This window comes from Neovison vison, chromosome 11, assembly GCF_020171115.1.
Source record: "Neovison vison isolate M4711 chromosome 11, ASM_NN_V1, whole genome shotgun sequence".
In the NCBI taxonomy this organism is placed as follows: domain Eukaryota; kingdom Metazoa; phylum Chordata; class Mammalia; order Carnivora; family Mustelidae; genus Neogale; species Neogale vison.
Window position 1 is genome coordinate 132,864,845 of NC_058101.1, and position 27,817 is coordinate 132,892,661.

At 37.2% G+C, this 27,817-nt stretch overlaps 1 protein-coding gene across 1 annotated transcript; it reads left to right on the top strand.

Moving 5' to 3' along the window:
* The first annotated feature begins 13,849 nt into the window (after positions 1-13,849).
* Positions 13,850-14,279, top strand: LOC122890550 (60S ribosomal protein L35a-like). Its single transcript, XM_044226224.1, has one exon. The coding sequence runs from the start codon at positions 13,904-13,906 to the stop codon at positions 14,234-14,236; it is 333 nt and encodes a 110-aa protein (XP_044082159.1). The 5' UTR covers positions 13,850-13,903; the 3' UTR covers positions 14,237-14,279.
* The last annotated feature ends 13,538 nt before the right edge of the window (positions 14,280-27,817 follow it).

Genomic DNA, 27,817 nt, shown 5'->3' on the forward strand with positions numbered 1-27,817 from the left:
GCACAGAGTTTTATAATTTACATAAATATGGATGTAAAATTTCATGCATTTAAATAACTTTAACATTTCAAATAGATTTCACTTCCAGTTTTCCAAAATAAAGTGAGACAAACTAAGAATTTATATTCAAATTAAATATCCCCTGCCATTGAAAGGGATGGAAAAAATAGTTGCCCATGAAATTAAAAAAAATCTTTTTAGAAGCTGAAAGCTGCAAACATAAAAGTGTGACCAATAATTCACGACCTTCAATTTTAGCAAAAATTCAGTGCCCAGAGGTATCTATAAATCCTTAGTGTGTTCTCCAACTCTCCCAGTAGTTCTTAAAAATTTTCACCAATACAGCTATGTATGATCTCCATCTCTCGGCATATCACCATTTTTCTGATTTCCCTGAGAAAAATATACTCCAGCAGATATGAAGTCCCGCATCTTTCTCTTAAAATCATTCTAATTGGACTTCATCATTTTCTCTTTCCCTCTGATTTTTTCTCCCTTAAGGGTCAATCATGCATGTACACTTGAATTCATTACCTCCTGCCTATGCAGTGAACTTCCTCCATAAATTACTTCTCTTCCCAATATATTATCCTCACCATCTTCCTCTAGATTTCTTTCTCAAACTCTGTGTATAAATACACTCATATTGTAATATGAGTATTAAAAAATAAACTTGTCTTGGGGCACCTGGGTGTCTCAGTTGGTTAAGTGTCTGACTCTTGATTTCAGCTAAGGTCATGATTTCAGGGTCTTGAGACAGAGCCCCCATCGGCTCCCTACTCAGGGCAGAGGCTGCTTGAAAATCTCTCTCTCCATCTCCCTTTGTCCTTCCCCAAAAAATAAATAAATAATCTTAAAAAAATATACTTGTCTTAAACCCACATTTCCCTACGTTTAGTCCCATATATCTACCAATCCACCCAGTTATAGTCATGTTTCTGTGTGCAATAGTTTTAGTTTATACTCTATGGTCACACTTCCCTGCCTCACTCTTTTATGCCACTAAGTTTTCACTTAAACTTCCTTTGCCAGAGTTGTTAAGAAGGACTAACTTCCAAATGCAAAAATTGTATAGTCCTTCTTTATGTTACCATCCTGCATTTAACAATCCACTATTTTATTCTTGAAATTCCACTTTCCTTTAGCTTTGGTGATTATAATTTCATCTGGTTTTCCAGACAGTCGTTCAAAAACACTCTCTTAATTTCCTCTTTCTCTGACTGCCTCTTAAACATTAGTGTTTAATTCTGTATATCTTCTACAAGTGACCATATTCACACCTATCACTCTAAATAAGGTTAATAACTATGCTAAACTAAACATTTAGTACTCAGAGAGTACTAAAATACTAAAATTACTCCAGTTAATGTGCAAAATGCATGATTGCTCTGTCACTCCAATCTTCTAGACGACCAGTAAAAAGTGAGTATAATTTATACATATGTGTGTGTGCATAAAAGTTAGGTAAAATAAGTATGATCTGTGTTGAACAAACTTGGGTTGAAATGATGGGTCTGCTACAGAGTAGTTGAGTAGCTCGGGCAAATGACGTAACCCTCACCCCATTTAAATTCTCTTATTTGTAAAATGGGTCAGAGTGATAATACCTACTCTACTGTGTTGTCGTAGAGATTATATAGGATAAGTACTTAATAAAGTCCCTGATGTTTAATAACCCTTCAAAAACATTAGAAAGACAAACTGCTAACATTTTTATCCACAATTTTATCAAGCAAATTTGGCACTTGACATAATTACAGTAGATATCCCCTGAAAATAACAAAGCTGAACTTAGATGGCACATTGAAAATGAAGAGAAGAGGATCAGAGGAAACCTTCATTTTACCAACAGGCTCCAGATGTGGACATACCTTTGTCAAACAAAAAACGAATTCAGACCTAAGGGAGGGACTTTCTTTGAAAAGATTATTGGAATAGGGGAAGATTGACTATACAATAGGGAAAATGCTCTAATTGTAAGACCTATAAAGGCTTCAAAGATCAGACAGAAAAGGATTTTCTTTTATAGTGAAGAGCAGACAATGATAGAATAGAGCAAGTATGGAGGAGTAGGATGAACAGGTGGTGTGGTCAGGAAATGTCTTTCTTTGTTGTCGATCAATTCTCAAGAAGGCTCTTTGAGAGTGAGGAAGGTTATTTCATACGCCAACATCTGCTTAAGCGCCCCATGCCTGCCTACACACTAGTTTGGTTCCCTGGGAGGAGAGAAACCTGTCTAAAATTTGTGGTAAAGTCAAGTTAGTGGGAATTTTGTCTATATTGGTGAGCAGATATAAACAGTTCAGCTATTCGTTGGTGAGAAACAGTAATAGAATTTGTAGCATATGTGTCCAGCCTTGTCCTAGGTAAACAAGAGGGACATCCCCAAGTGTCCTCTATGTCACATGGGAGAAGTGTGATTCTTTGCATAAGCCATTTCCTGGAAAACACAAGAAGTAGGTTTTGTTTGTTGGTTTGTTTGTTTTTTTGTTTGTTTTTTGAGAGAGACAGAAAGAGAGTGAAGGACAGTTGTGGGGACAGTGGTAGAGGGAAAGGGAGAGAGAGAATCTCAAGTAGGTGCAGCTCCCAGCATGGTCAGGCTCCATCTCACAAACCCAAGATCATACCTTGAGCCCAAATCAAGAGTCTGGTGCTTAGCCAACTGAGCCACCCATGTGCCCTGAGTAGGAGGATTTCTTTCTGATGTTTTCTGGAAATATAAGGCTTAGGTAAGGCGCAATTGTCACTCTTTTCTTGACTTTGGAGCTTTGGTACAACTCATGTGATCCCATGATTAGTGGCTGACCCAGGCAGGGTGGGTATCTGGTTTTTCACAGTCACTAGACAAGTGTTGATAGATATAAGACATGAATTTTCAAACTTAAGCAGTTATTATTTAAAAGTTTTTCACCTTCTAAATGTTAGATCTTCTTTGGGGGATGGAAACTCTTAATTATATGCCTGCAGTTTCTACTGTTGCAGTAGTTACCTTATTTTGTATCTTATTTTTGTACTCTCCTCATTACTAGAATTGGCACCAGCACCAGGTAAATTGGGAAAGAGAACTATTTGTAGATATGCCCCACTTTGATGTTAGGAATAGACTTTATGAGAATAGACTTCTCCTTGAGAAAATTTTGTTTTCATACAAATCTTTATAGAGAAATAGTGATGAAGTTGATTTAAAACCACATTGAGATACCACCTTACACCAGTTAGAGCGGCCAAAATTAGCAAGACAGGAAACAACATGTGTTGGAGAGGATGTGGAGAAAGAGGAACCCTCTTACACTGTTGGTGAGAATGCAAGTTGGTGCAGCCACTTTGGAAAATGTCGCTCTCGACCCGCAAGAACGACACATAGCCTGGTCTCTTGTTAATGTTGCTTTTTTTTTATTCTCATACCACACTTGCTTATATGCAGTAGGGCACCCTATCAGAAGACAGATATTCTCAAGACATCCAATCACAGACCTGCTGCTAGGCTTCCCCGGTGTCTGCTTTTCCTCCCTCACATGGGCTGCCGCCGATATTGACTTGTTTACGTGGAGGTCTGTTTTGGCACCTGGCCAGGCACCATCTTGCAATAGCGGGGACTTCCTTGGCCACAGGCGGTCCCCAACATCTCCCCCTTTTTTGTTTTATGGCAGGGATCATGCCTGTCTTCGGTTGTCAACAGTAGAAGACATCCTTACCCGTCATTAGACATGAGATAGCAAAGATCTCTGTCTTGTCTTAGGTTGGTATGTTTCTCTGCTGATCTTACCCATCCTTGACTACCGATCCAGCATGCTTAACTATATTTGGGGGGATGTTCCAGCTTTGATCACCACCAGAGCTTGTACTAGGGCTCGCTTTTGCTCCTGATGTTGTCGTCTCCACTGACATATTTTCATATTTTCTTAGTGAGAAGTAGCATGCCAATGAGGAGAAGGACAAGCAGACCAATCGTTCCAGCCCATTGTTTAGTAAAGTTAGAAACACTGCCGAGTGCATTTAGTATGTCTGGAAATGATGCGGGCTGTACACAAGTACTATTAACCTTAGTGATCTCAGCAAGAAGGCTCCGTGTAAAATTTTGAAAGTCTTCAGACCAGGTGCCTTGTAAATATCGGGAGAGCAGTCGGGAGGAATTGTTAATCTGACTAAGGCTAGAGAATTTTATAGGGGTAACACAGAGCGCAGAAAAAGGAACAATACAACCAACACTCAGTATTTCAGCTAAGCCTAGGGTTTGATTGGTGGTAAAGAACAGGGGGAATATAAAGGAAGAATTAGTTAAAGGTAAAGGATAGGGCCAAGCTTTCAGAATAGCCCATAATTCACGTGTCGCCATCAGGGGAATTAGGAATATCAGAGTCCCCCACGACAGTAGGAGGGTTACGGCTTCCTCTGTCCTCATCTTCGTTCTCAGGGGCTTTCCGGACCAATCTCTCTGGAATCCAAATCGGCACTTCTTTGTCCTGTGGGAAAACACAAACGGAGACTCTGCTCCAGATTAATACAGGATCTGGGCCTTGAGTAAGGGCTGAAGCAAGTACTTGTCCGTGAATAATGCTGTCATTAATATCCCTGCATATCTTGATGTATGTGCTTAAATCTTTAGTTTTCCATGGCCTAATGGCCTCTTTACACCATTTATTGGCTTGCTCATAGGCCTGTTGTTTAATTAAAGGCATGGCTGTGTCAACATCCCCAAATATTCTCCCAGCTGTTTGCATCAATCTTGCAACAAAATCAGCATATGCTTCATTTGGTCCTTGTATCACCTTAGATAGTTGACCCTGCAAGTCACTGCCCTGGAGGGTCTTCCATGCTTTAGTAGCGGCAGCTGCAATCTGCATGTATACGGCAGGATTGTATTGCAGTTGGTTATGTTTACCAGCATATGGCCCCATGCCCATAAGCATATCCAGATTCCATTGTGGATTGCCTGCCGTGGCATTATGCCATGCAACATCCTGGGAATACTCTTGCCATGCTGTCTTCCAGACCAAATATTGCCCTCCAGAGAGGGCTGCCCTTGCTAAATTCCCCCAATCTTCAGGGATTAAATTCATGCCTGCTATGGACTCCACTAGAGAAATAGTAAATGCTGTCTGAGGGCCATACTGCATGACCGCTTCCTTTAATTGTTTAACTAATTTAAAGTCCAAGGGCTGGTGATATCGTTGATGATTTTGGTCCTCTAGAACTGGGAACATCGAGCTGCTATTGGCCCCCCTCCATGCGGTCTTCCAATCCTCATTGGCAGAGGGATGACATTTACATGTCATCTCCTCCACCAGGGGATTGTAGGGAGGCGGAGCATTAGGGGTCACTGCTGAACAGGGAGGGCCTAGTTTTAATTTGAACTTCGTTCTAGCTCCTCCCCCGACATTTCTCCTTCCCCTTCGCTAGAACTTTCCAAAGCACGAAATGAGCGTTCTTCTTTCACTTCCTCAAGTGCCTCAGTGCCCTCCTGAATAGCTGACTCACATCTCGGCTTACGTCCTCCCAGGCACCCTCTGACTAGAGTCCATATAACTAACGTTCCCGGCGGCAATGATTTGTTCTTATCCCTCTTCTTAAAATCCTCGCCTAAATGGTCCCATTGGGGGATATTTAGCAAGCCCTCATCCAGAAACCAAGGCGCCACGGTCTCAACTGTATTCAAGAATATCCTAGCAGTTCTCGTTTTTAACGGCGTGCCATTGGCCTTTAGAAGGTCCTTTAGGGCACCCTCCAACCTCGACTTTGACAGTTCAGATCCCATAATTAGAATCCCAACCTAATGGTTGTTTAGGGTATACTTGCCGCTAAATCCCGGCTCTAAGGCCGCCCACTTCTTATTGCGGACTTGTGAAATCCTGGCTCTATGCCCCCCCCCCACTTCTTATTGCGGACTTGTGAAAGTTTCCCACTACCTTTGTCATGGTTTTACCCCGCTTACCTACAGACTTCTCCCTTGCAAGGTTTTTCTATTTTTATTAATATCTCCCGGGTTTCGGCACCATTTGTCGCTCTCAACCTGCAAGAACGACACGTAGCCTGGTCTCTTGTTAATGTTGCTTTTTTTTAATTCTCATACCACACTTGCTTATATGCAGTAGGGCACCCTATCAGAAGACAGATATTCTCAAGACATCCAATCACAGACCTGCTGCTAGGCTTCCCCAGTGTCTGCTTTTCCTCCCCCACATGGGCTGCCACTCATATTGACTTGTTTACGTGGAGGTCTGTTTTGGCACCTGGCCAGGCACCATCTTGCAATAGCGGGGACTTCCTTGGCCACAGGCGGTCCCCAACAGGAAAACATTGTGGAGATTCCTCAAGAAATTAAAAATAGAGCTTCCCTATGGCTCTGCAATTGCACTACTGGGTATTTACTCCAAAGATACAGATGTAGTGAAAAGAAGGGCCATCTGTACCCCAGTGTTTATAGCAGCAATGGCCACGGTCACCAAACTGTGGAAAGAACCAAGATGCCCGTCAACGGATGAATGGATAAGGAAGATGTGGTCCATATACACTATGGAGTATTATGCCTCCATCAGAAAGGATGAATACCCAACTTTTGTAGCAACATGGACGGGACTGGAAGAGATTATGCTGAGTGAAATAAGTCAAGCAGAGAGAGTCAATTATCATATGGTTTCACTTATTTGTGGAGCATAACAAATAGCATGGAGGACAAGGGGAGTTAGAGAGGAGAAGGGAGTTGAGGGAAATTGGAAGGGGAGGTAAACCATGAGAGACTGTGGACTGTGAAAAACAATCTGAGGGTTTTAAAGGGGCGGGGGGTGGGAGGTTGGGGGAACCAGGTGGTGGGTATTGGAGAGGGCACAGATTGCATGCAGCACTGGGTGTGGTGCAAAAACAATGATACTGTTATGCTGAAAATAAATTTTAAAAATTTTTTAAAAATAGCCAAACTTAAAAAAAAATTATTAAATTAGTTTTTTAAAACTAAAATTAAACTAAACTAAACTAAAATTTTTAGTTTTTTAAAACTAAAATTAAACTAAACTAAAACTAAAATTAAACTAAAAATTATTAAATTAGTTTATTAAAAATGTGGTTGGCTTTTCAGCCTTCTTACCATGAATGTTAGGTTTCTGCTTTATTAATATTTATGTTGTCATTTTTTCTATTTTTTGAAAATGGGTTTAATATTTATATCCCTCCTCCCCAAAAAGGAAACTCTCATGTAATTAATTAATGCATATTAGAAATAACTACTATGTTTTGGTGAGTCCGTTGGTAATTTCATCAGTATTCCTACAGAAATGTGATCACCCATACTCCAGAAACAAAAATCAAACATCAAATATTTCACTTACATACACAACAGCTGTGTGTTTTTTCATGATCTCCTTCCTTAAGGCCTTGACCCTACCGTTCTAATCTAGACTGTCCCTCTTTCCTGCTACACTACTGTCATCCTGCAAATCCTCTCCATACTTCCCTTGTGTGGGATACACTATTCCTTAAGTATTCATAGTTTTTCTTTTTGAATTTACTTATTTTTACAGAACACATTTTCTAATGGCTTCTTCTTTAGTCTCTCTGTTAATAACTATTTTATTCATCTATTAGTAGAGGGAGAAAGAAAGGACAGACACATGATAAGTCCTATTTTTAACTCTTTCCTCTCATAAATAACATTAAAAATTTTTAAATAGATTTTATTTATTTATTTGACAAAGAGAGAGAACAAACAGGGGATCAGCAGGCAGAGGGAGAAGCAGGCTTTCCATTAAGCAAGGAGCCCAATGTCGGACTTAATCTGTAGGATCCTGGTTTCATGACCTGAGCCAAAGGCAGATGCTTAACCAACTGAGACACCCAGGCATCCCTCATAAATAACATTTTTAAAAAGAATAGGGAAACCAGGCCAAACTGATAAAACTGATGCTATGCCTTAAGATGTTTGCCTTCATCATCAGCTTAAAAATACAGAAAATGCTATAAATTCAAACTAATTGTTTTTATTAAGCATTATATTTTCAACCAAAGAATAATATTTGCATACTCTTATTAATCTAAAAAAAAATTTCAGGTGCCAGTATTAAATACATAACAAACAGTACATAAAAAAAAGGAAGGGAATTTGGGGGTTTCTACAAGAAGAGCAAATGACATAAATTGTTGCTCAACTGCAAAGGAATAGACCCTTTAATTCCAACTATTATAAGCCTGGTTCCTAATCACACAGTAAGACCAGAAATATGACAAAATATAAGCTTTAGTAACCTAAAAATGTTATTTTATTTTGAATCTCAGTTTTAATCTTCTCATGCTTAACTTTCTTACTTTGCTAAATGGTGATCTTTTTCTTTTCTCCTCTTCTGCCTTTCATTGATACACCAAATCAATGCAAAATAGTTCCTCATGACCAAATAGGGATCAGAAAAATGGGTCTTTAAATGATTGTCACAATTGGCATTTAAACTAGTTCTTAGTTGATTCATTGAATAACCAAGAGTAAATAAAATAACAAGAACAATCCTATTCATAAGCGGTTCATACTGTCATGAATAGAAGTAGCTAAAAAATGAAATCTTGTCAGCTTGTCTCATTGTACATCCTCAGAATTTATCTGAGTGCCTGGCACATAGAAATAAGTCAATAAGTATTTGTGGCTGAATGAATACTCCTTTTATTAGCTTTCAAAATCATTGCACTCATCTGAGAAGTCTACATAATTAAGTTAATTTTTGGTCAAATCCGCTTTCTTGTTTCCTTGTATCTCAGGAATCAGTTTTTACCTCCCTAACCTGAGAATTGTGGCTTCGTCCAAAACTAGGCGTTACGTAAATTACATAAATACTGCTGCTGCTTTTGTATACTATTGTATACCATTCTTACTAGACTCTTACAGCTGCTGGTGTTATTATTGTTACTGTGTGTTACTGTGTTAACAAAGGCTGCTGCTGCTGGGGCTTAAGATGAGGATTGTGAAGCGGACACAGCAGCACCACATCCTCCTTAAACCGGATTCACCTTGCACCCCTTTTGTGTACTTTTATACAGGGTTTGTTGCACTTCCAATAAAAGCAAAGCTACTCACCATCTACTTTTTTTCTTCCATGGAGACATATGCAAATCATCTCAGTTTCTTCATTGTTTCCTATTCAAAACCTTTTGTCTCTACCAGTTTCTTGCTCTTCAGTTCCAGATAAGACTAAGAGCACAAGTTCTTTTTGTTTGTTTTTTGTTTAGTTTAGTTTTTTATTTTTTGTTTTTTTTTGTTTGTTTTTTACATCTTTGGGTGGGGCGAGAGCTACTGGCTTTACTTTTATTCAGTTAGGGTCCCAACGTAAAAGAGATAGCACACAAAAACTGGGATCTTTTGGACAGTGTTTACTTACAAAGAGACTAATACCAAAACCTTAACAAATGTGAAGAAAGCACAAAAAATGGAGAAGGAGACAGAGGCTGGCAGTAGTGGAGCTGTCACCATCCAAGGCACTAAGAGCAAGGGGAGGAGAAGGGAACAGAGCTCGGTAGAGTCACACCACCCAGCCAAGGTAAACTCTGAGGAAACAAAGCCCAGAAATAAACCTCCTCACCTCATCTCCCTCCCTCCTGATCCTCTTTCCTTTTGTTTAATTCAAACAAAAGCCAGACTGCATGGGGACTTGTTGATATGATCCACACAGGCCCGGCTCCTGGAGGACAGCACTGGTGGAGAAGTAGGGAGGGGATGTGGAAGGAAAGCTATCTGGCCGAGTCTGTGACCTCTGCTTCTCAGCATCCATGCTCGTCTTCCATCCTGCTTGGTTATAAAACCTGAGGAGCAGAGCAGCTTGTATTCCAGACTGAAATTGTTTCAAGTTTCTTTCTTGCTTTGAGATCCACTCAAAACCGTGGCCTTGAGGGCACCTCATGAAAAGATTGAACTAGCATGTCCAAGTGCAATATATTGCTCCTGTAACCCAAAAGTTTACCCAACTACCGTGCCACTTTCCTTCACGATGGGGCATTGAAGTGCAACTTCTCATCTCTCACTTTAGAAGAGAGAATCTGACAAGCACCAGGTTCCGGAGCTGACAGTTTCTGATCAGTTACTGAGCTGACAGATCAGGTTTTTTAATTTTACCAGAGTTTATTTTCAACCCTAAGGCATAGAAGATACTTGTCATTTCCTGACCACTAGATCCTAACAGCATAAAGCCACCAATGTAGTGGATCTGTATGACATTTTTTGGAATACCCAGTTGATCAAGGTCCCTCTTAACTGTATCATAGACGAGAGCCAAGGAATGGGGAGAGGGACAAGGCAGAAATATGAAATATGAATACTGTCAGTGCTATGTACATGTTGAGTATTTTTGATTTTGCTGACTTGTGATACAGAAGAGCACACTTGACAAGTAAATAGCTAAATATCAGGAACAAGGAAGTGTGTTAAATTGTTCCACTAAAAATAACACTTCCATATATGTTTGTAAAAAATAAAAAATTAAAAAAAAATAATACTTCCATAGCTGCGGCTGTAAGTTGAATCATTACTTGGGTTAGCTCACAGCGAACTAATGAAATTCTCCATGATGCATATGGGGTTTTGTTTTAGTTTTTTGCTGGCCAAACAGCTATGTTAAGTGTATGTTAGGAATCACCATTCTTGCATCTATAGTTTCTGATAGTGTCCTTAATTTCTGTGGTTATTTCGAGAATGTGTTATTACTTTTGGTACATCCTCTCTGGTAGTGAGGGTCTGGGAGCTTTAATTTGTACTGTAATAGCTTTCACTTTTTTAAAAATTTTTTAAGATTTTATTTATTTATCTGAGAGAGAGCACAAGAAAGGGGAGCGACAGGCAGAGGGAGAAGCAGGCTCCCTGCTGAGCAAGGAGCTTGCTGCAGGGTTCTATCCCAGCACCCTGGGATCATGATCTGAGCCAAAGACAGATTCTTAACTGACTGAGCCACTCAGGCACCCCTAGTCTTTACTTTGTTAATCAGATAATATTCTATTCTATCAGTGATTAATATCCAGCTATACATATCCAGCTATACATTCTGGGATCATGGAAATAATAACATGATTGATCTAAGGTCTAACCCTCACCAATTATATCCATTCCAATATTCCTAATTTCCTGAGTTTTCTGTTTCCTTCCAATACAGTATGCTAGCATGCTGATTGCATTAAGTATAGGCCATTATTGAGTTGACTCTACTATTCTGGCATATTTTTATTATCACTCCCAGGTACTCACATCAATACATTAAATTCTGAATCTTGATTGGGTTCACTGTTGTCAGTAAGCTTGAACTATCTGAGATTTCCATAACTTTTCCCTTTGTCTGGTATCATAGAGTCTTCAGGCATACATGCTTCTTGGGATCCTGCAGACAAAGATTAAGGAAGTCTCGTGATGTGTAGGTTACCTTCTCCTGGACCCTGTCTTATACCCCTGATTACTTTAGACAGTGTCAGGATGGAGCTCAAGGATAGCCTATAGAAAAAGAAAGAAGAGTGGGTCCTGTGAGAATTAGTATCAGCTTGGGAAGGCAGTGATCCAGGAAAGGTTTAATGCAGAGATGGATGAAGACCCTGGCACCTAGAGCATGAAACTCTTAAAGGAAATTTGGATACTGATGTTTCTCAGCTTTAACACTATTTATTCAAAGGTCTCTAGCCCATGCTTTATAACCCCACCTTTTTCCCATCGGCACCATTACTTTGCGTAAGAAACCTGTTGGGACAGTGTATAACTCACCCTGCTGCTTTCAGACCCTTGCAATTCTGAACTTGATTCCCGGCTGTATCTACCCTGTGACTATTAGAAATATAAAATCTCAAAATTGCTTTGGAGAACTTTGGAGACCTTTTGTTCTTAACTTTACAGTCATAGTTTCCAATGTGTCTTTCTTTTTCTATATATGTCCCCTAGTGTGTTAAGAAGTAACCAGATGATTCCAAAATAATTATAAGTTTTTTTGTTACTGCATGTATTAGGGTGCCCCCAAACCACCCCCTAGTTCGGGGATTTACCAGAAGGATGATAAGAATTTCATATACTTCAAAAAAAGAATACAAAGCAAAATCAGCAATAGGAAAAGCACATTTAGTGGAGTGGGAGAAGACACAAACACCAGCTCTCGAGCCCTTCACCAGGGAGTCACACGGAACTTGCTTCATTTCTCTAGCAACTGGCTATGATAAATCTACCAGGGTTGCTCAGTAAACACTCAGTTCCTAAAGGTCTTATTGAGGGCTAGTCAGGTAGGCCCTCATTGTGTAGCACATACCAAAATTCTAGACTCCCAAATGAAAGCCAGTGTAAAACACATTATTTGGTATATCAAAATATCAAATTGCCCTCACCTTAAACACATACAATTTTTATTTGTCAATTATACTGCAATAAAGCTATGGGGTGGGGGAAACATATTGCTCAAATAGTTTACTCTTTGCAGTTCTGGAAACAGAGCACTCCCTAAGTCTAATTTCCCAGATGCCAGGCAAGAGCCAATCTTGCAAGTAGACCTTATTAAGGAAAGCAGTCTCTGGCCTGTTATGATAACTGTTTTCTGCTCTGTGTAGTAACTAAGTGTCACAGCCCCTTGTTCTCCTAAGACCTTGTTCTCTGCATGTACTTTATCTCATGTCCCTTTGGTGATAACTCAAATACTTATGATTTTTTTTTTTTTCGAAAACTGTGAATTACTTTGCCTCATTCTTACCTGCAAAGGGAGTTATCATGTACTCCTTAAATATATGACAAATGAAAATTCCAGAATCACATTTTAAAGACCTTTATCTTGGGGCCACTTCCTGGAGCAACTGCTGTTCAATCAGGGACCCAACAGGAAACAAATGGAATAATAAAAATTGAAATCTGTCAAAGGGGAGATATTTACAAAGAACATAATTACAAAGGCTAGAGTAGAGAGACAAGAAAAAGATTGTGCGGAAATGCAGCACTACTGCCATCAGGGATGGCAATGTCGTAGGCATGAGGGAGCAACAGGAGAGTTGTCTGAACCAAGAAAAAGAAAAGGTGATGTTGGAGAGCAGCCCTCAGAGGAGCTGTCTGCTGAAAGATGCAACCAGCCAAGGACAACTAGAAAAGTAAACAGCCCGAGCTCATCCTCCCCTTTCCTTTGGGTCTCCGGCATGTTAGCCCAATTAGAAGCCAGAAGCCAGAGATTCTGGAATCTCACCGGTGTAATGAATATAAGTCAGTCTTTCAGGGCACAGAACAATTTGGGAAAGTTTAGAGAGTTTGATCTGGAAGGGCAAATGGAACATATTTGGCACAATTTATAATTCATTTCTTTTTTGCCAAGAATTCTGCATCCTTTCATTAAAATATTTTCTGACATCTTGACTCCTCAAAGGTTAATTCCAAAAATTAATTATATGTAATGAATTTCCTTTCTACTTCCTGTTTAAATAGTCAAGTCTTATCAGTATCACATCACTCATCAGCTTTCTCAAAATATACCTTAAAATGCCTTCTGTAATTCTTTTTTTTTTTTTTAGTTTTACAGTGTTTTTTCACTACTGCATTTCCCATTTTTTTAGTTGTTTGGTGTCTTAAGGACCTTAATAGCTATTCACATTGTATTGTATAAAACAAATTATTTTAAGAAAAGCTTTTTTTAAAAGATTTTATTTATTTTTTTGACAGAGAGGAATCACAAGTAGGCAGAAAGGCAAGCAGAGAGAGAGAGAGAGAGGAGGAAGCAGGCTCCCTGCCGAGCAGAGAGCCCGATGCGGGACTCGATCCCAGGACCCTGAGATCATGACCTGAGCTGAAGGCAGAGGCTTTAACCCACTGAGCCATTGAGGCACCCCAAGAAAATTTAATTAGAAAATTTAATTAGAAAATTCTCTATGACTTTTTCCGCCATCTTGGGGCCTGTGGAGGCCTGCTGGGAACAGGACTCCTCTAAAACGCCGAATAATGTCTGGAAGGCTGTGGTCCAAGGCCATTTTTGCTGGCTATAAGCAGGGTCTCCGCAACCAGAGGGAACACACAGCTCTTCTTAAAATCGAAGGTGTATATGCTAGAGATGAAACGGAATTCTATCTAGGCAAGAGATGTGCTTACGTGTACAAAGCAAAGAACAACACAGTGACTCCTGGGGGCAAACCAAACAAAACCAGAGTAATCTGGGGAAAAGTAACTCGTGCTCATGGAAACAGCGGCATGGTTCGTGCCAAATTCCGAAGCAACCTTCCTGCTAAAGCCATTGGCCACAAAATCCATGTGATGCTGTACCCCTCAAGGATTTAAATTTAATGAAAAGTAAATAAAGGTGTAGATTTGTAAAAAAAAAAATAAAAAGAAAATTCTCTATGCATTTTTCTAAATTAAATATATAGCTCAGTAGTCTGTGTACATGAATATGGCATTAATGCTTTTTTCTTTCCTTGCTAAAATCTATCCCAATAAAATGTCTAGTAGGGAAAAAAAAGCACAGTTGATAAGTCTATAGTGATTCTAATCAAACCTGTTCTTTGCCAGAAATGCATCTTGATCAAGGAAACTCTCTCAATTTCAGCATCCTCACTTGCAACGTGGATAGCGTGGCTGTGAAGACCTCAAGGACTTCTTCCAGATTTAAGAATTTGTTTACTGATTTCAGTCCAAATTGTATTGGCCACTTTCCCCATCTCTTCCCCCAGCTGAGTATGCAGAGTACCTTTCAAGAATATATAAAATATCCTTGTCAGTTATTCTACAGATTTGAAGTGTTCTTCCGAGAGTAACGTGTCCAAAACTGACTCTGAGATACAGTGTTCCTGTTTAAGTGTTAGAATTATAAAACAAATGTGTTCCAGGTCTGACATTTTCTCATGATTCCATTATAATGATTTAGTGGATTACATTGTAATGGTAAACATATTCTCTTGTTGAAACCATGCCCCACAGGATTAAGAAAGTTGAGACTAACAGGAAATTTTTTTAAATTTTTTTTTTAATTTTTATTTATTTATTTGACAGAGATCACAAGTAGTCAGAGAGGCAGGCAGAGAGAGAGAGAGGAGGAAGCAGGTTCCCTGCTGAGCAGAAAGTCCCACGTGGGGTTCAATCCCAGGACCCTGGGATCACAACATGAGCCGAAGGCAGAGGCTTTAACCCACTGAGACCCCAGGTGCCCCAACTAACAGGAAATTTAAAGGTTGATTTTCAGAGATGTTTCTTTGTAGTCAGCTCTTTTTTTTTTTTTTCTTTTCTGTCCCACTAATAAATCCACTAGCTATCTCCACAGAAGCCTCTACTGACACAGATGGTCACTGACATGTTTCTAGACCATCAACAAGGCCTTCATTCCTTACCCAAGATAATGATCCCAAGATCCCATCCAGTTAATACAGACTCTCAGAGCGTGTGCATAGCTCCTCTCTTGCCTACAGGTGACCTCAGGATGTCAAGAGCCAGATTTTTTCCTCATTTTTATGTTAAGTCTCCACCCCAAAGTGAACACAGGATGCATGTTATATGTATGTTTGCTCAGTGCAAATCCTCCAACCGTCCTCATGAAGAGCAGTACATTTTCCTGACTTTTCCTTCAATATATATGCAATCCAAACCCCTATGATGATAAAAAGTTGTACTAACCTCGGTCAGGGGACAGATTAGAGCTCACTTTTTTCCCTTGCTTGGATGTTTTGCAATGAATCTTTCCCCCTACAAAACACAAGGGCTACTGTGTGTGTCTTTGGGTTTCAGGAGGCAAATGAGCTCTTTTCAGTTTGGTAACATTGTGCAGAACATACTATGCCAATTTCATTGCAATTTCCATCCCAGTGTAAAAAAACCTCAAGGGTCCAAAATGGTCTCACTTTGATGGAGTTCCCAAAGTGGTGCTTAATACATAATCTAACTGCAGTTTCAACTCCCCTCAAAGCTCTAGTCAGGAATTTCTCAAGTCAGCCAATGAATCCACCACCTGGGTCCTCCCCTCCCCCATCCCAAAAGAAAGACGAAGTAATCTGCAAGATAAGACACCTTGCTTTTCCCCCTCAGAAAGTGTCCTAGCTTGGAACAAACTTTTGCTTTTGCTAATAACTTTCTAGACTCTACCCTCCTTCAATAGAAACTTTCCACTTTGAACAACTTTTTTTTTCCCCCCTAACACCTTGTTTTATTTATTTATTTTTAAATTTATTAACATATAATGTATTATTTGCCCCAGGGGTACAGGTCTATGAATTGTCAGGCTTATGTATTTCACAGAACTCACCATAGCACATACCCTCCCAAATGTCCATAACCCAGCCATCCTATCCCCATGCCCCAGCAACCCTCAGTTTGTTTCCTGAGATTAGGAGTCTCTTAAGGTTTGTTGCCTTCCAGATCCCATCAACTTCTTGAAGGGCCTCCTACTAGTTAATGGGGTGCTAACCCATTCATGAATAGTTTGATAAAGCCAATTAGATCTTCAAATTTAGTTTAATTTGGTTATCTAACAATATATATATACATACCTACTTTTATTGCATCTAAGGTATACATTAAACCTTCAAATTTCAAAGTCTGTAATTTGCCTTTCTTAGCTATATACAACTAGTTGCTATTTCCAACTGAAATGTAAGTAGTCACTATTTTTTGTCTATTTATATACATTTTTAAAAGTTTTATCACCTGAAGAATGGGTTAAGCCATGTAACACATCAGAGCCTAGAAATGGTTACTGTGAGGGACAAAATGAGAGACTAGAATTTATCAGGACTCAAACTGAAAAAGTGAAGGAAAAAAAAAAAAGTGAAAACTACCATGGAAGCAATCACTTCTCATCCTGCTCATTACTCTTTAGAAGTATAAACATTAGAAACGTAGAATCTTTTTTCTTTTTTTTAAATATACATATAATGTATTATTAGCCCCGGGGTACAGGTCTGTGAAGAATCTCTATTTTTAATATATAAGAAATACCACTCTTTTTCCCAATCATGAAAAATTAAAGTAATTGGTTTTCATGCTTTTCCCATTCCTCACAAGACAGCAGACTCTCTCTCTCTCTCTCTCTCTCACACACACACACACACACACACACATATGTGCATATATCAAATAAAGACTGTGTAATATTTAATAAGAATTTCAAAGTGTAAGACAATCTGGGTTATCAGCTGTCATTAAATTCAAGTAGCCTAGATTCATCCTCCAAGAACTATTAATATCTAAAGCAATATTCCTATAAAGAAGTTATTAATCACCTAGCAAAGCAATAATTATTTGGCAGTTGCTCACTTTATGTCATATACTGTGTTAAGTGCTGGAGACATAGTCAATAACAAACAAATCATGGTTATCACAAAGTTTATCATCTATTTAGTAAAAAATGCACTTTTTAAATATCCATTATCTAAGTTAACCATTAAGAAATGTGTTATATAAATATATCAGGAAGGACCCAACAAAGTCTGAGAGTCAAAAGAAAAATATCCAGAGAAGAAAAATTAAAGCTAGACATAAAAACAAGTAACATTAGCTGGATAGAGAAAGAAGGAAAACTCCCAAGCTGAGGAAACAACCACTGTAAAGAACTTGAAGGTCAAAGGAGTAGGGATGGAGAATAGAGATGAACAAGAATGTAGCTCTCCGTGAAGCTTGAGAGATGGGCCTTTTGGGCTACAATAAGGATTTTGGCTTTACTCTGATAAGAATAGGGTCTATTAAAGAATGTAACAGGCAATATCATGACTATACTTCCACTTTAAAACATCATTCTGGCATGGTTAAAAAAAGAAATCAGAAGAAACCTGAGTTAGAGATTTTGAAACCTCAATTAGGAGGCTGTTGCGACAATTCTAGTGAAACATGGAGGCAACCTGGGTTGGCTTGGGGTTGTAGCAGTAGGAATGGAATCAATGGGGTGCTCTAGGTAAATACAGAGAACTTAAAATTGTCAGGTCTTGCTGATTTACTGGGAAGTGGGTAGTGAAAGACAGGTAAATGATGGGAATAACTCTTGGGATTTTAACCTGAGCTTTTAGGTAAATGATAGTTGCCTGTATCTATAGTACAAAGAGTAGAGAATAGGTTGAATACCTATTGAATAGGTATGGGTGGAGACAGTTAATTAAGGTTTGGATGTTTCTTTTGTGCGTGTATGTGTTTCTTTGAGACAGTCATGTGATATTCAAAACAGCTAAAAGATAATGAAGTCTGGCATCAAACTGACGAGTCCTGACTAGATTTGAATATTGATCCTAACATACATCAGCAGAAGTATCTTGAGTACATTTATTATCTCCTCTGTCTTAGTATTCTCATTTTAGAAATGGGAATAATGATGGTGGATGCTTTTTGGAGGTATCGAGAGTATTTCATTATTCAAAATATATTAAGTTCATAGAGTAGTGCCTGGCAAAAACTAAATGCTCAGTAAATAGTAAATCATCATCGCCATCATCATCAATCTCCTAGAGAGAGCATCGATGAAAACAGGTTCAGGACAGAGTTATGAGAAGCTTCAACATTTAATAACCACTTAGGAAACAAAAAAACCAAGATTGAAAACAGAACCCAGAAAACATTAAGCCAGAAGAGAACTGAAAAGACGTCCACTAGACATAATAGCATGAAAATAATTTTTTACCTCAAGGTCTTTTAAGCAAAAATCCAATGGTTGTGTTTGAGTAGTTAATGGGAGATAACCCAGTGGAGAGCACAGAGAATATATGAAACTCTTTCAAGAGGTCACCTGTGAAAGGCAAGTAGCTGGAATGGAAGTGGATAGGCAATAAGTTTAAATATGTACAGAAATATTCTAGTAATAATTAAGTGATTGAAGAGAGGGAAAATAAGTAGGAGTCATTGAAGGATCACCAATAATCTAAGTTTCTGGGATAGAAACTAAGACTACTCAAGTACTAATATTATAAGGAAGAAGTACTTATAGAATTTAGCTGGAACAAAATATAACTCCAACATTGTGATAGAATAAAGAAGAATAAAGACTATTTATATTTTGTTGTGAAAAAAATGAGGTAATTTCTCTTTAAAATTGTCTTTCTCACTGAAAATAAGAGGCAAATTTATTTCTGGGGCTTGAATTGAAAATATTGGGGAAAACTTGTTATAGTAAATACAAAGTATTGAACTGAATATCAATTACATTTATGAGTTGACTATGAAATAATATTAAATACAATCCTGAAATTAATGACCATCAATTTTGGAGCAATAGTGTGCCCTAATGTATAAGATTCTCCAGTGTGGCTTAGCTCATTGCGTGTATACATAGATAAAGCGGACAATTTTATTCATCCACAGTTAAGATTTTTCTGGTAAGAGAGCTTAGGAAATTAGGTATCAGCATTAATTTATGCAATCTAATTTATATAAGAAAGGAAGCGATTCAAAGAAGGTTCTGATAGGTAGGGAGAAATAAGAAGTGTATTGATAAGCTGGCATTCTCCATGAGCTCAGTTGATGAAGATAAAAGATTTAATAAGTGAATAATCAGGAAGCATAGTATGTTGCTTGAGGACAGTGGGAATTCAAGGCTATTGGTTTGAGAAGACTACTAGATTTGAGTGACAGAAAGATACTGGGTAGTAGAGTCATGGGGCCAGAGCCCCGCTAGCAGAGCAGGATTTCTTCATAACTTCAGCTCATGTTAATTTCAGGCCTTGATCACCCTCTTGGTGTTTTTGTGCAGTTCATACACTGCACAGCCTTACACAGAAGTCATTTTTGGTGTATGGCCAGTAGAGTTTAAGGGAAGATTATTGTAGTTGAGAAGAACTGAGAAGCCAATGTAATGAATTGGTCATATGTGAATTTTATAGTCCAGAATGAAGGCAGGACTTGAAAGTAAAAGACTTTAATGCAGATACCAAAGTATCAATGAATAAAAATGAGTGACTAGGTGCTCATCTCTAAGGCAGAGATGCAGAGGAGTAGAAGTGGCTTTCTCAGCTAATATGAGATCTGGTTTTACTGAGACAAACACTAACCTGTCCTCTCCACACAGAAGTAGTTAGGCTGTTATTTGAATTTTGTTTAGTAAACGAACTTTTACATAACACTGTATGTCACAAACTGTTTTAAGCTCCTTAGAAATATTAACATAATTACTCCTCATGAAAACCTTACAAAGATTACTGAGATACTCATTTAACAGATGAGGACATGTAAGCCCAGAGAGTTAAATATTGTCTTGTCATTCAACAAGGAAGTAGTGGAACTGAGATTCAACCCAGTTGGTGAGAGAGAGAAAGTTGGTGGTGGGGAGTGAGGAGAGAGAGAGAGAGTAGCCATTTCTTAATTAGGCTACAGGGGTTGTGGAAGTTAAAGGAAAATCCACTTGTATTTACAACTAATATAAATATGGAATGATTTGAAATATGGTAAAAGAAATAGACACAAAGATTATGGGTGAAAAATCAGAAGTGGAAGGTTGCATTTAGAGATGTAATCTTATACTGGGTATCAGTGAAAGGAAGAAAAGTAACAGAAGCGTCACCTAGAAAAATGGAAGGTAAAACACTGTAAATTGTGTTTGTACAATCTTTTGATAGAAAGAGTGCTTAAAATTTGTTTGTGCCATGACCAGAAGCAATGTCAGAGATACTGTATTTGGTTGGGGATTTTTTCCTCTCAAGCCACAAGAGGATGATAGAAATGATTCCTATTCCCCGACAAGAATAACAGCTGTGGTCTAGCACAGCGAGAATGAAGTGGGTTCTGGACACTAGCTGGCCATTAGTTAACCATGTCATTAGCCATCCTTTTATCTCTTAGTCCTATTTACCACACTTCATCATCAGTATGTCTTTGTTAGTGCTTTTATTTCATTCTACTATAAGTGGGTCATAAATTTCCATTATTCTCATCACATTAAAAATGATTAAACCATATTGTTTTCTATTTCTCAAATTTCTGTATATTTGATGGAAAGGACGAACAGGCGGTTGTTGAGTAAAGTTGTTAAGAACTTTAATAAGAGCTAAGCCTCTAGCTATCTTGATGATTAATTAAGTACAAGAGATTAGTGGCACTACTGAAGGGACACTGTGCCAAGCCAGTACTTAGCGACAATATTAATTTTTCATGAAGGAGGATCCAGACTTCCCATTACTAATCTCTCATCCAAAATTTTTTAATAAAGCAATGAAAATCACTGAGTGAAAATGAAACGCCAAGAGAGAAGGAATTTCAGAAGAATTACAATAAAACTTAAAATGCACAGTAAAGAACCCTGGAAGTTATCTAGTCAGAAAAATGCATGGCAGTCATACAACGTCCTCTCTTTTCGATAGCCATGGCAGACATCAAGGAGTAATCCTAGTGTTCTTTTCTACTGAACACAAATCTTAGGTCCAAAAACCCTAAAAATAGTGCTGTGGGTTGCTTTGTAAAATTAATGTATATAGCTGGTATCTATTATGATACTAATTTGCAGTCCTCAGTGATGCATTATCTCTTCATGTAAGAGGAAAGGAAACAGAAAATGAAGAGACTAAGCGACCAGTACAAGTCCAAATTACTGAGGGAGAAAGTCCCAGCAAGAACACAGACTTACCAACTGCTCAGTCAGGAAAGTTCTCATGGAGTTCTTGGGGTTGTCTTTGAAGACTGTCTTGGAATATCTTTGTTCTTTTTTTCCTATTTTAATTCTCTCTCAATCACTGCTGAGCATTGTTTATTGTCACTCATGTACCTAGAGCAATCTTTGTTTTTTTAAGTCTGGTCTCTGATATATGTATACATTTCATCTTTAATTTGTGCAAGTCAATAAAACACTTATGGTCGTTGATTGTATTTGAATTTAAAAACTGATCAAACTTCAATGTTTGTTATTAAATCTGGATGAATGAAAAAAAGGACAAGTCCCATTTCATTTCATGCAATAGCTGATCTATTGTTTTTAAAAGAGAAGACAGGTGTGTTTTGGTATATATGATTTCCTAGTGAAAGACACAAATAAAGTCTTCCTTAAAGATGGAGTCATTAATCTTTTCTGCTAGTTCATTGATTATGCTAGACCCATCTACTGGGATGTTGAGCCAGGATGACTAATGTCCTCATGTTACAGATGAGGTGGGATGCTCAGTAGTGACAGTCTAGTACTCTCCTTCAAACACTGCCTCTAATGATTACAGGTAGCCCTTTTGCTTTAAGGGGCTTTATATAGAACTACATTTTTTTTTTAGCTTTACTGAGGTATAATTGACAGGTAAAACTGTAATATACTTAAAGTGTACAATGAGATTATTTGGTATGTGTATACATTGTAAAGGATTCCCACCACCTGAGTGAATTAGCACATTTTTGACTATAGTTAATAATACTATAATGTATAATTGAAATTCTCTAAGAGTTTAAAACTGAAGTGTTCTCAGACACACTCAAAAGGAAGAAAATACACGTGAAGCAATATTTTAAACTTCACAGATTAAGATTTAAAAGGAAGAGTTAAAAATTTAATTTAAATTAAGTTAATTTAAAAATTTTAATTTAAAAAATTTAATTTAAATTAAATTATTCAAATTAAATAAATTAAATTAAATTAAGAGTTAAAATTTAAGAGTTAAAAGCATGCTTCCTCCTCCACCTAACCCCCACCCCCGGCACCAAAGAAGGAATGTATATTTCCTGGTAAGAAGAAAAAAGAATTAAAATGGAAATTTTAAAATATGGTATTTTGGCATTTTGCTTCTCTGCCATGCTCAGGCCCTTCCGTCACTAATACCCTTATATTTATTCTTATGAGCACATTAATAGTACTAAAATACCATTTGGGATTGAGATTGAGAATATTCCAATTGAAATGACATTCATTTCATTTCAGAATATCATGATATTGGGACTGTAGGAATTACAGTGATTTAGTATTACTTTATTTTAGAACAATGTGGAACTTAAACCACAGTCTTCTTTCTTGGGTGTCAGCCCTGTAGAGAGCTTCAGTTTTTCCCCTTTTCTCACTATTACTCTGAAACTGGATTTAAGTGCACTCTAAGAACAGGATTCTGGTTTTTGCCAATTTTTCTTTGGCTACTATCCATTTTCTAGCATGTAATTAGTTCCAAGTAATGCAAAATGTTCCCTTGTACCTTGGGAATTACCTAGAGGTAATAGATTATTCAAAACCTGTAACTGGGTCTTCTCAGATTTTCTTCTAAGTTACTTTTCTTATATTTCTGTTTTCATTTTAGTATTCCATTATGTGGTTAATGCTTGCAAGCTATCTCAAACCCTTTGGGAATTTGAGGGTAAAGGGAATAAATGCTGCCATCCTTCCAAAACATTCTTATCAGCCTTAGGCTATCTCTGAATCATGAATACTTAAAAATAATTGGAACGTCTGTGAATACTTAATTGACAGAAAAATCTTTTTGATTACCTATTTTCCTTTATAAGTTTTGAAATATAAAAAACAATTATTGAGTGTATAATAAGGAGCTTAATAAATAGGCTAATATAATGACCAGTGATATGTGAGCTTGAATAGAAATGGTGGAAACTGTTCATTGGTGTGATTTATGGTCGACATTCTCCTTATAAACAGCTTATATGTCTGATATACTCTCATTTTCAAATGCTAGTAAGCATTCTGGTCTTTTCTCTCAACATGCAAGTAAGAACTTAATTTTGTACCTAAGGTTTGGAATAAGAAGTGTATGTTCGTAGAATTCCACAGAGTAGATTGACCTTTGAAATCTTGCCTTTAAAAGTCATTTCCCTTCTCTAATTGTGAGGAAAATTACCCTTGGCTTATTTAAGTTTCAATTCTCTTCAAAATTGTACTCTCCCACCACAAATATTCCATTAATTTATCCAATAACTTTTTGGTCTTTTTTCAACAAGAATTTCATAGGGCTACTACATCTCTTAAGTTTTGTGCAAAGTAGTGTCAGTTCACGGATAAGCCAGCCACTGCACCAAGGGATGTATCTCAGAGTCCCACGTAGGAAAACCTAAAAGGTAGAATGTAGACAGTAGAATGTTTATGTCATAATTTTTTTTAAAGATTTTATTTATTTATTTGACAGAGAGATCACAAGTAGGCAGAGAGGCAGGCAGAGAGAAAGGGGGAAGCAGACTCCCTGCTGAGCAGAGAGCCCGATGTGGGGCTCAATCCCAGGACCCTGAGATCATGACCTGAGCTGAAGGCAGAGGCTTAACCTACTGAGCCACCCAGGTGCCCCCAGAATTTTTAATAATAGCCAGAAGCTGTGAGTAACTCAAAAATGGTCACTGTGGAGTGGGCAAGTATAGTGTGACACATTTACATAAGAGAAAACCATACAGCAATGAAAATGAAGGAATCACAACTACACACAGCAACATGGATGAACCTTAGAAACATAATGTCAAATAAATAAAGCTACAGGAAAAAATATATATTGTATTATTCCACTTTACATATGTTTAAAAATGGCACAAGAAAAAACCCATAAATTCTAGGTGGGTTAACCTAAATGGCTAAAGGACAAAGAAAGGTGAGGGAATTATTAAAAATAAATGTTAGGGTATACCTGTTAAAGCCATCTGATATATTCAGAACATGCCATCCTAAAAAAAATAAAAAGCAAACAAACAAACAAACAAACAAACAAAAAACAGAATACACATTATTTTCAAATACACATAGAACATCCTCTAGAATAGGTCACATACTAGCACACAAAACAAATCTCAACAAATTCAAGAAGATCAAAATGATACCATGCATATTTTAACCACAACACTTTGAAACTGGAAGGCAACCAAAAGAAAATACCTGAAAGATCACAAATATATAGAGGTTAAATAATAAGCTATTAAACAATGAATGTGTTAACCAGGCAATCAAAGAAGAAATTAAAAAAAAATACATGGAAACAAATGAAAACAAAAACTCAATGGTCCAAAACCTTTGTGATGCGGCAAAAGCAGTCCTGGGAGGGAAGTATATAGCAATATAAGCCTACCTCAGGAAGCAAGAAAAATCTCAAATAAATGACTGCACCTAAAGAGCTACATAAAGAACAACAAACAAATCCTAAAACTGGTAGAAGGGAGGAAATAATAAAGATGAGAGCAGAAATAAATGATATAGAAACTAAACAAACAAACAAAACAATAGAACAGATCAATGAAACCAAGAGCTAGTTCTTTGAAAAAAAATCGGCAATATTGATAAACCTCTAGACAGACTTATCAAGAAAAAAAGAGAAAGTACTCAAAATCACAAGGAAAGAGGAGAAATAACAACAAATACCAACAGAAATAGAAACAATTATAACAGAATAATATATAAAAACTATATGCCAAAAGATTGGGCAACCTAGAAGAAATGGGTAAGTTCATAGAAACATAAACTACCAAAATGAGACAAAAGGAAATAGAAAACTTGAACAGATTTAGTAACCAGCAAAGAAATTGAGTCAGCAATCAAAAAACTCCCAATAACAAAATTCCGGGACCAGCTGGCTTTATAGGTAGATTCTACCAAATATTTAAAGAAGAGTTAATACTTATTCTTCAAAAATATTCCAAAATATAGAACAAGAAGGAAAACTTCCAAATTCATTCTATAAAACCTAGCATCATCCTGATATGAAAACCAGATAAAGACAACACTAAAAAAAGAAAAATACAGGCCAATATCCCTGATGAACATAGATGCAAAAGTTCTTAATAAAATACTAGCAAATTAAATTCAATAACACATTTAAGAAACCATTCACCATGAAAAAGTAGGATTTATTCCAGAGTTGCAAGGATAGTTCAACATCTACAAATCAATCAGTGTGATACATCATATCAATAAGAGAAGGGATAAGAACCAAGTGATCATTTCAATCATGCCACAGAATCAAAGGTGCAGAAAAAGCAGTTGACAAAATGCAACATCCATTCATGACAAAAATAAGTCTATAGGAAACACAGCTCAACATTACAAAGGCCATATTTGAGAAAGTCACAGCTAACACCCTCGGTGGGGAAAAACTGAGATCTTCCCCCTAAGGTCAGAAAAAAAAACGTTTTGTCCACTCTCACCATTTTATTCAACATAGTATTGAAAGTCCTAGCCACAGCAATCAGACGACAAAAAGAAATAAAATAATCTAAATCAGTGAGGAAGAAGTAAAACACGCACTATTTGTAGATGACACGATACCCTATATAGAAAACTCTAAAAACTCCACAAAAACCTGCTAGAACTGATAAACAAATTCAGCAAAGTAGCAGGATACAAAACCAAGGTATAGAACTCTCATGCATTTCTATACACTGATAATGAAGTAGCAGAAAGAGAAATTAAGAAAACAATCCTGCATATAATTGCATCCAAAATAAAAAGATACCTAGGCATAAACCTAACCAAAGAGCTAAAAGACCTGTTCTCTTGAAATAAAACACTGATGAGTGAAACTTAACACAAAGAAATAGAAAGATATTCCATTGGAAGAATAAATATTGTTCTCGTGGACTGGAAGAACAAATATTGTTAAAATGCATATACTACCCAAAGGAACCTACACATTCAATGCAATTCTATCAAAATACAAACAACGTTTTTCACAGAACCAGAACAAATAATCCTGAAACTTGTATGGAACCACAAAAGACCCTGAATAGACAAAAAAAAAAAAAAAAAAAAAAAAAAAATCTTGAAGAAGAAAAGCAAAGCTGGAGGCATTACAATTCTGGACTTCAAGCTATATTAAAAAGCTGTAATGATCAAGACAATAATGGTACTGGCATGAAAATAGACACATAGGTCAGTAGAACAGAATAGAAAACACAAAAATAAACCTATAGCTGTAATATGCTCAATTAATCTTTGACAAAACAGGCAAGAATATCAATGTAAAAACAGACTCCTCAACAAATGCTGCTTGGAAAACTAGACAGCAACAGGCAAAAGAATGTAATTGGACCATTTTCTTAAACCATACACAAAAATACATTAAAAATGTATTAAAAACCTAAATGTGAGACTTGAAGTCATCAAAATCCTAGAGGAGAACTCAAGCAGTAGCCTTTCTGACATAGGCCATAGCAACTTCTTTCTAGATATGTCTCCTGAGGCAAGGGTAACAAAAGCAAATAAAAATTATTAGTACTCCATCAAAATGAAAAACTTTTGCACAGGGAAGGAAACAATCAACAAAACCAAAAGGCAACCTATGGAATGGGAGAAGATAATTGCAAATGACATATCTAAGAAAGGTTTAATAGCAAAAATCTACAAAAAAAAAACAACTTATCAAACTCATAAAAAACAAATAATCTTATTAAAAATAGGCAGGAGACATGCACAGATATTTCTCCAAAGAAGATATGCAGATGTTCAATAGACACATGAAAAGATGCTCATCATCACTGATCATCAGGAAAATGCAAATCAAAACTACAATGAGATATCACCTCACACCTGTCAGAATGGCTAAAATCAATAACACAAGAAACAGTAAGTGTTGGCAAGGATGTGGAGCAAAAAGAACACTCATGCACTGTCGGAGGGAATGCAGACTGGTGAAGCCAGTTTGGAAAACAGTATGGAATTTCCTCAAAAAGTTAAAAATAGATTCCAATAGATATAATCCATGCAATTGTTCTACTGGGTATTTACCTAAAGAATGCAAGACACAAATTCAAAGGGATACATGTGCCTCTATGTTTATAGCAGCATTGTTTACAATAGCCAAGATACAGAATCAGACCAAGTGTCCCCTCCGGTAACCACCAGATTATTCTCTATAATTAAGAGTTTCTCTCTCATTCTCTCTCTCATTCTTTATTTTTTCTTTATTTTTTCCCTTTGCTTGTTTGTTTTGTTTCTTAATGTCCACATATAAGTGAAATCATATGGTATTTGTTTCTTCAACTAGTTTATTTTGCTTAGCATTATACTCTCCAGCT

Bases quoted from the DNA above. Each gene is read 5' to 3' on its own strand.
- LOC122890550 (XM_044226224.1), top strand. From the start codon at position 13,904: ATGTCTGGAAGGCTGTGGTCCAAGGCCATTTTTGCTGGCTATAAGCAG.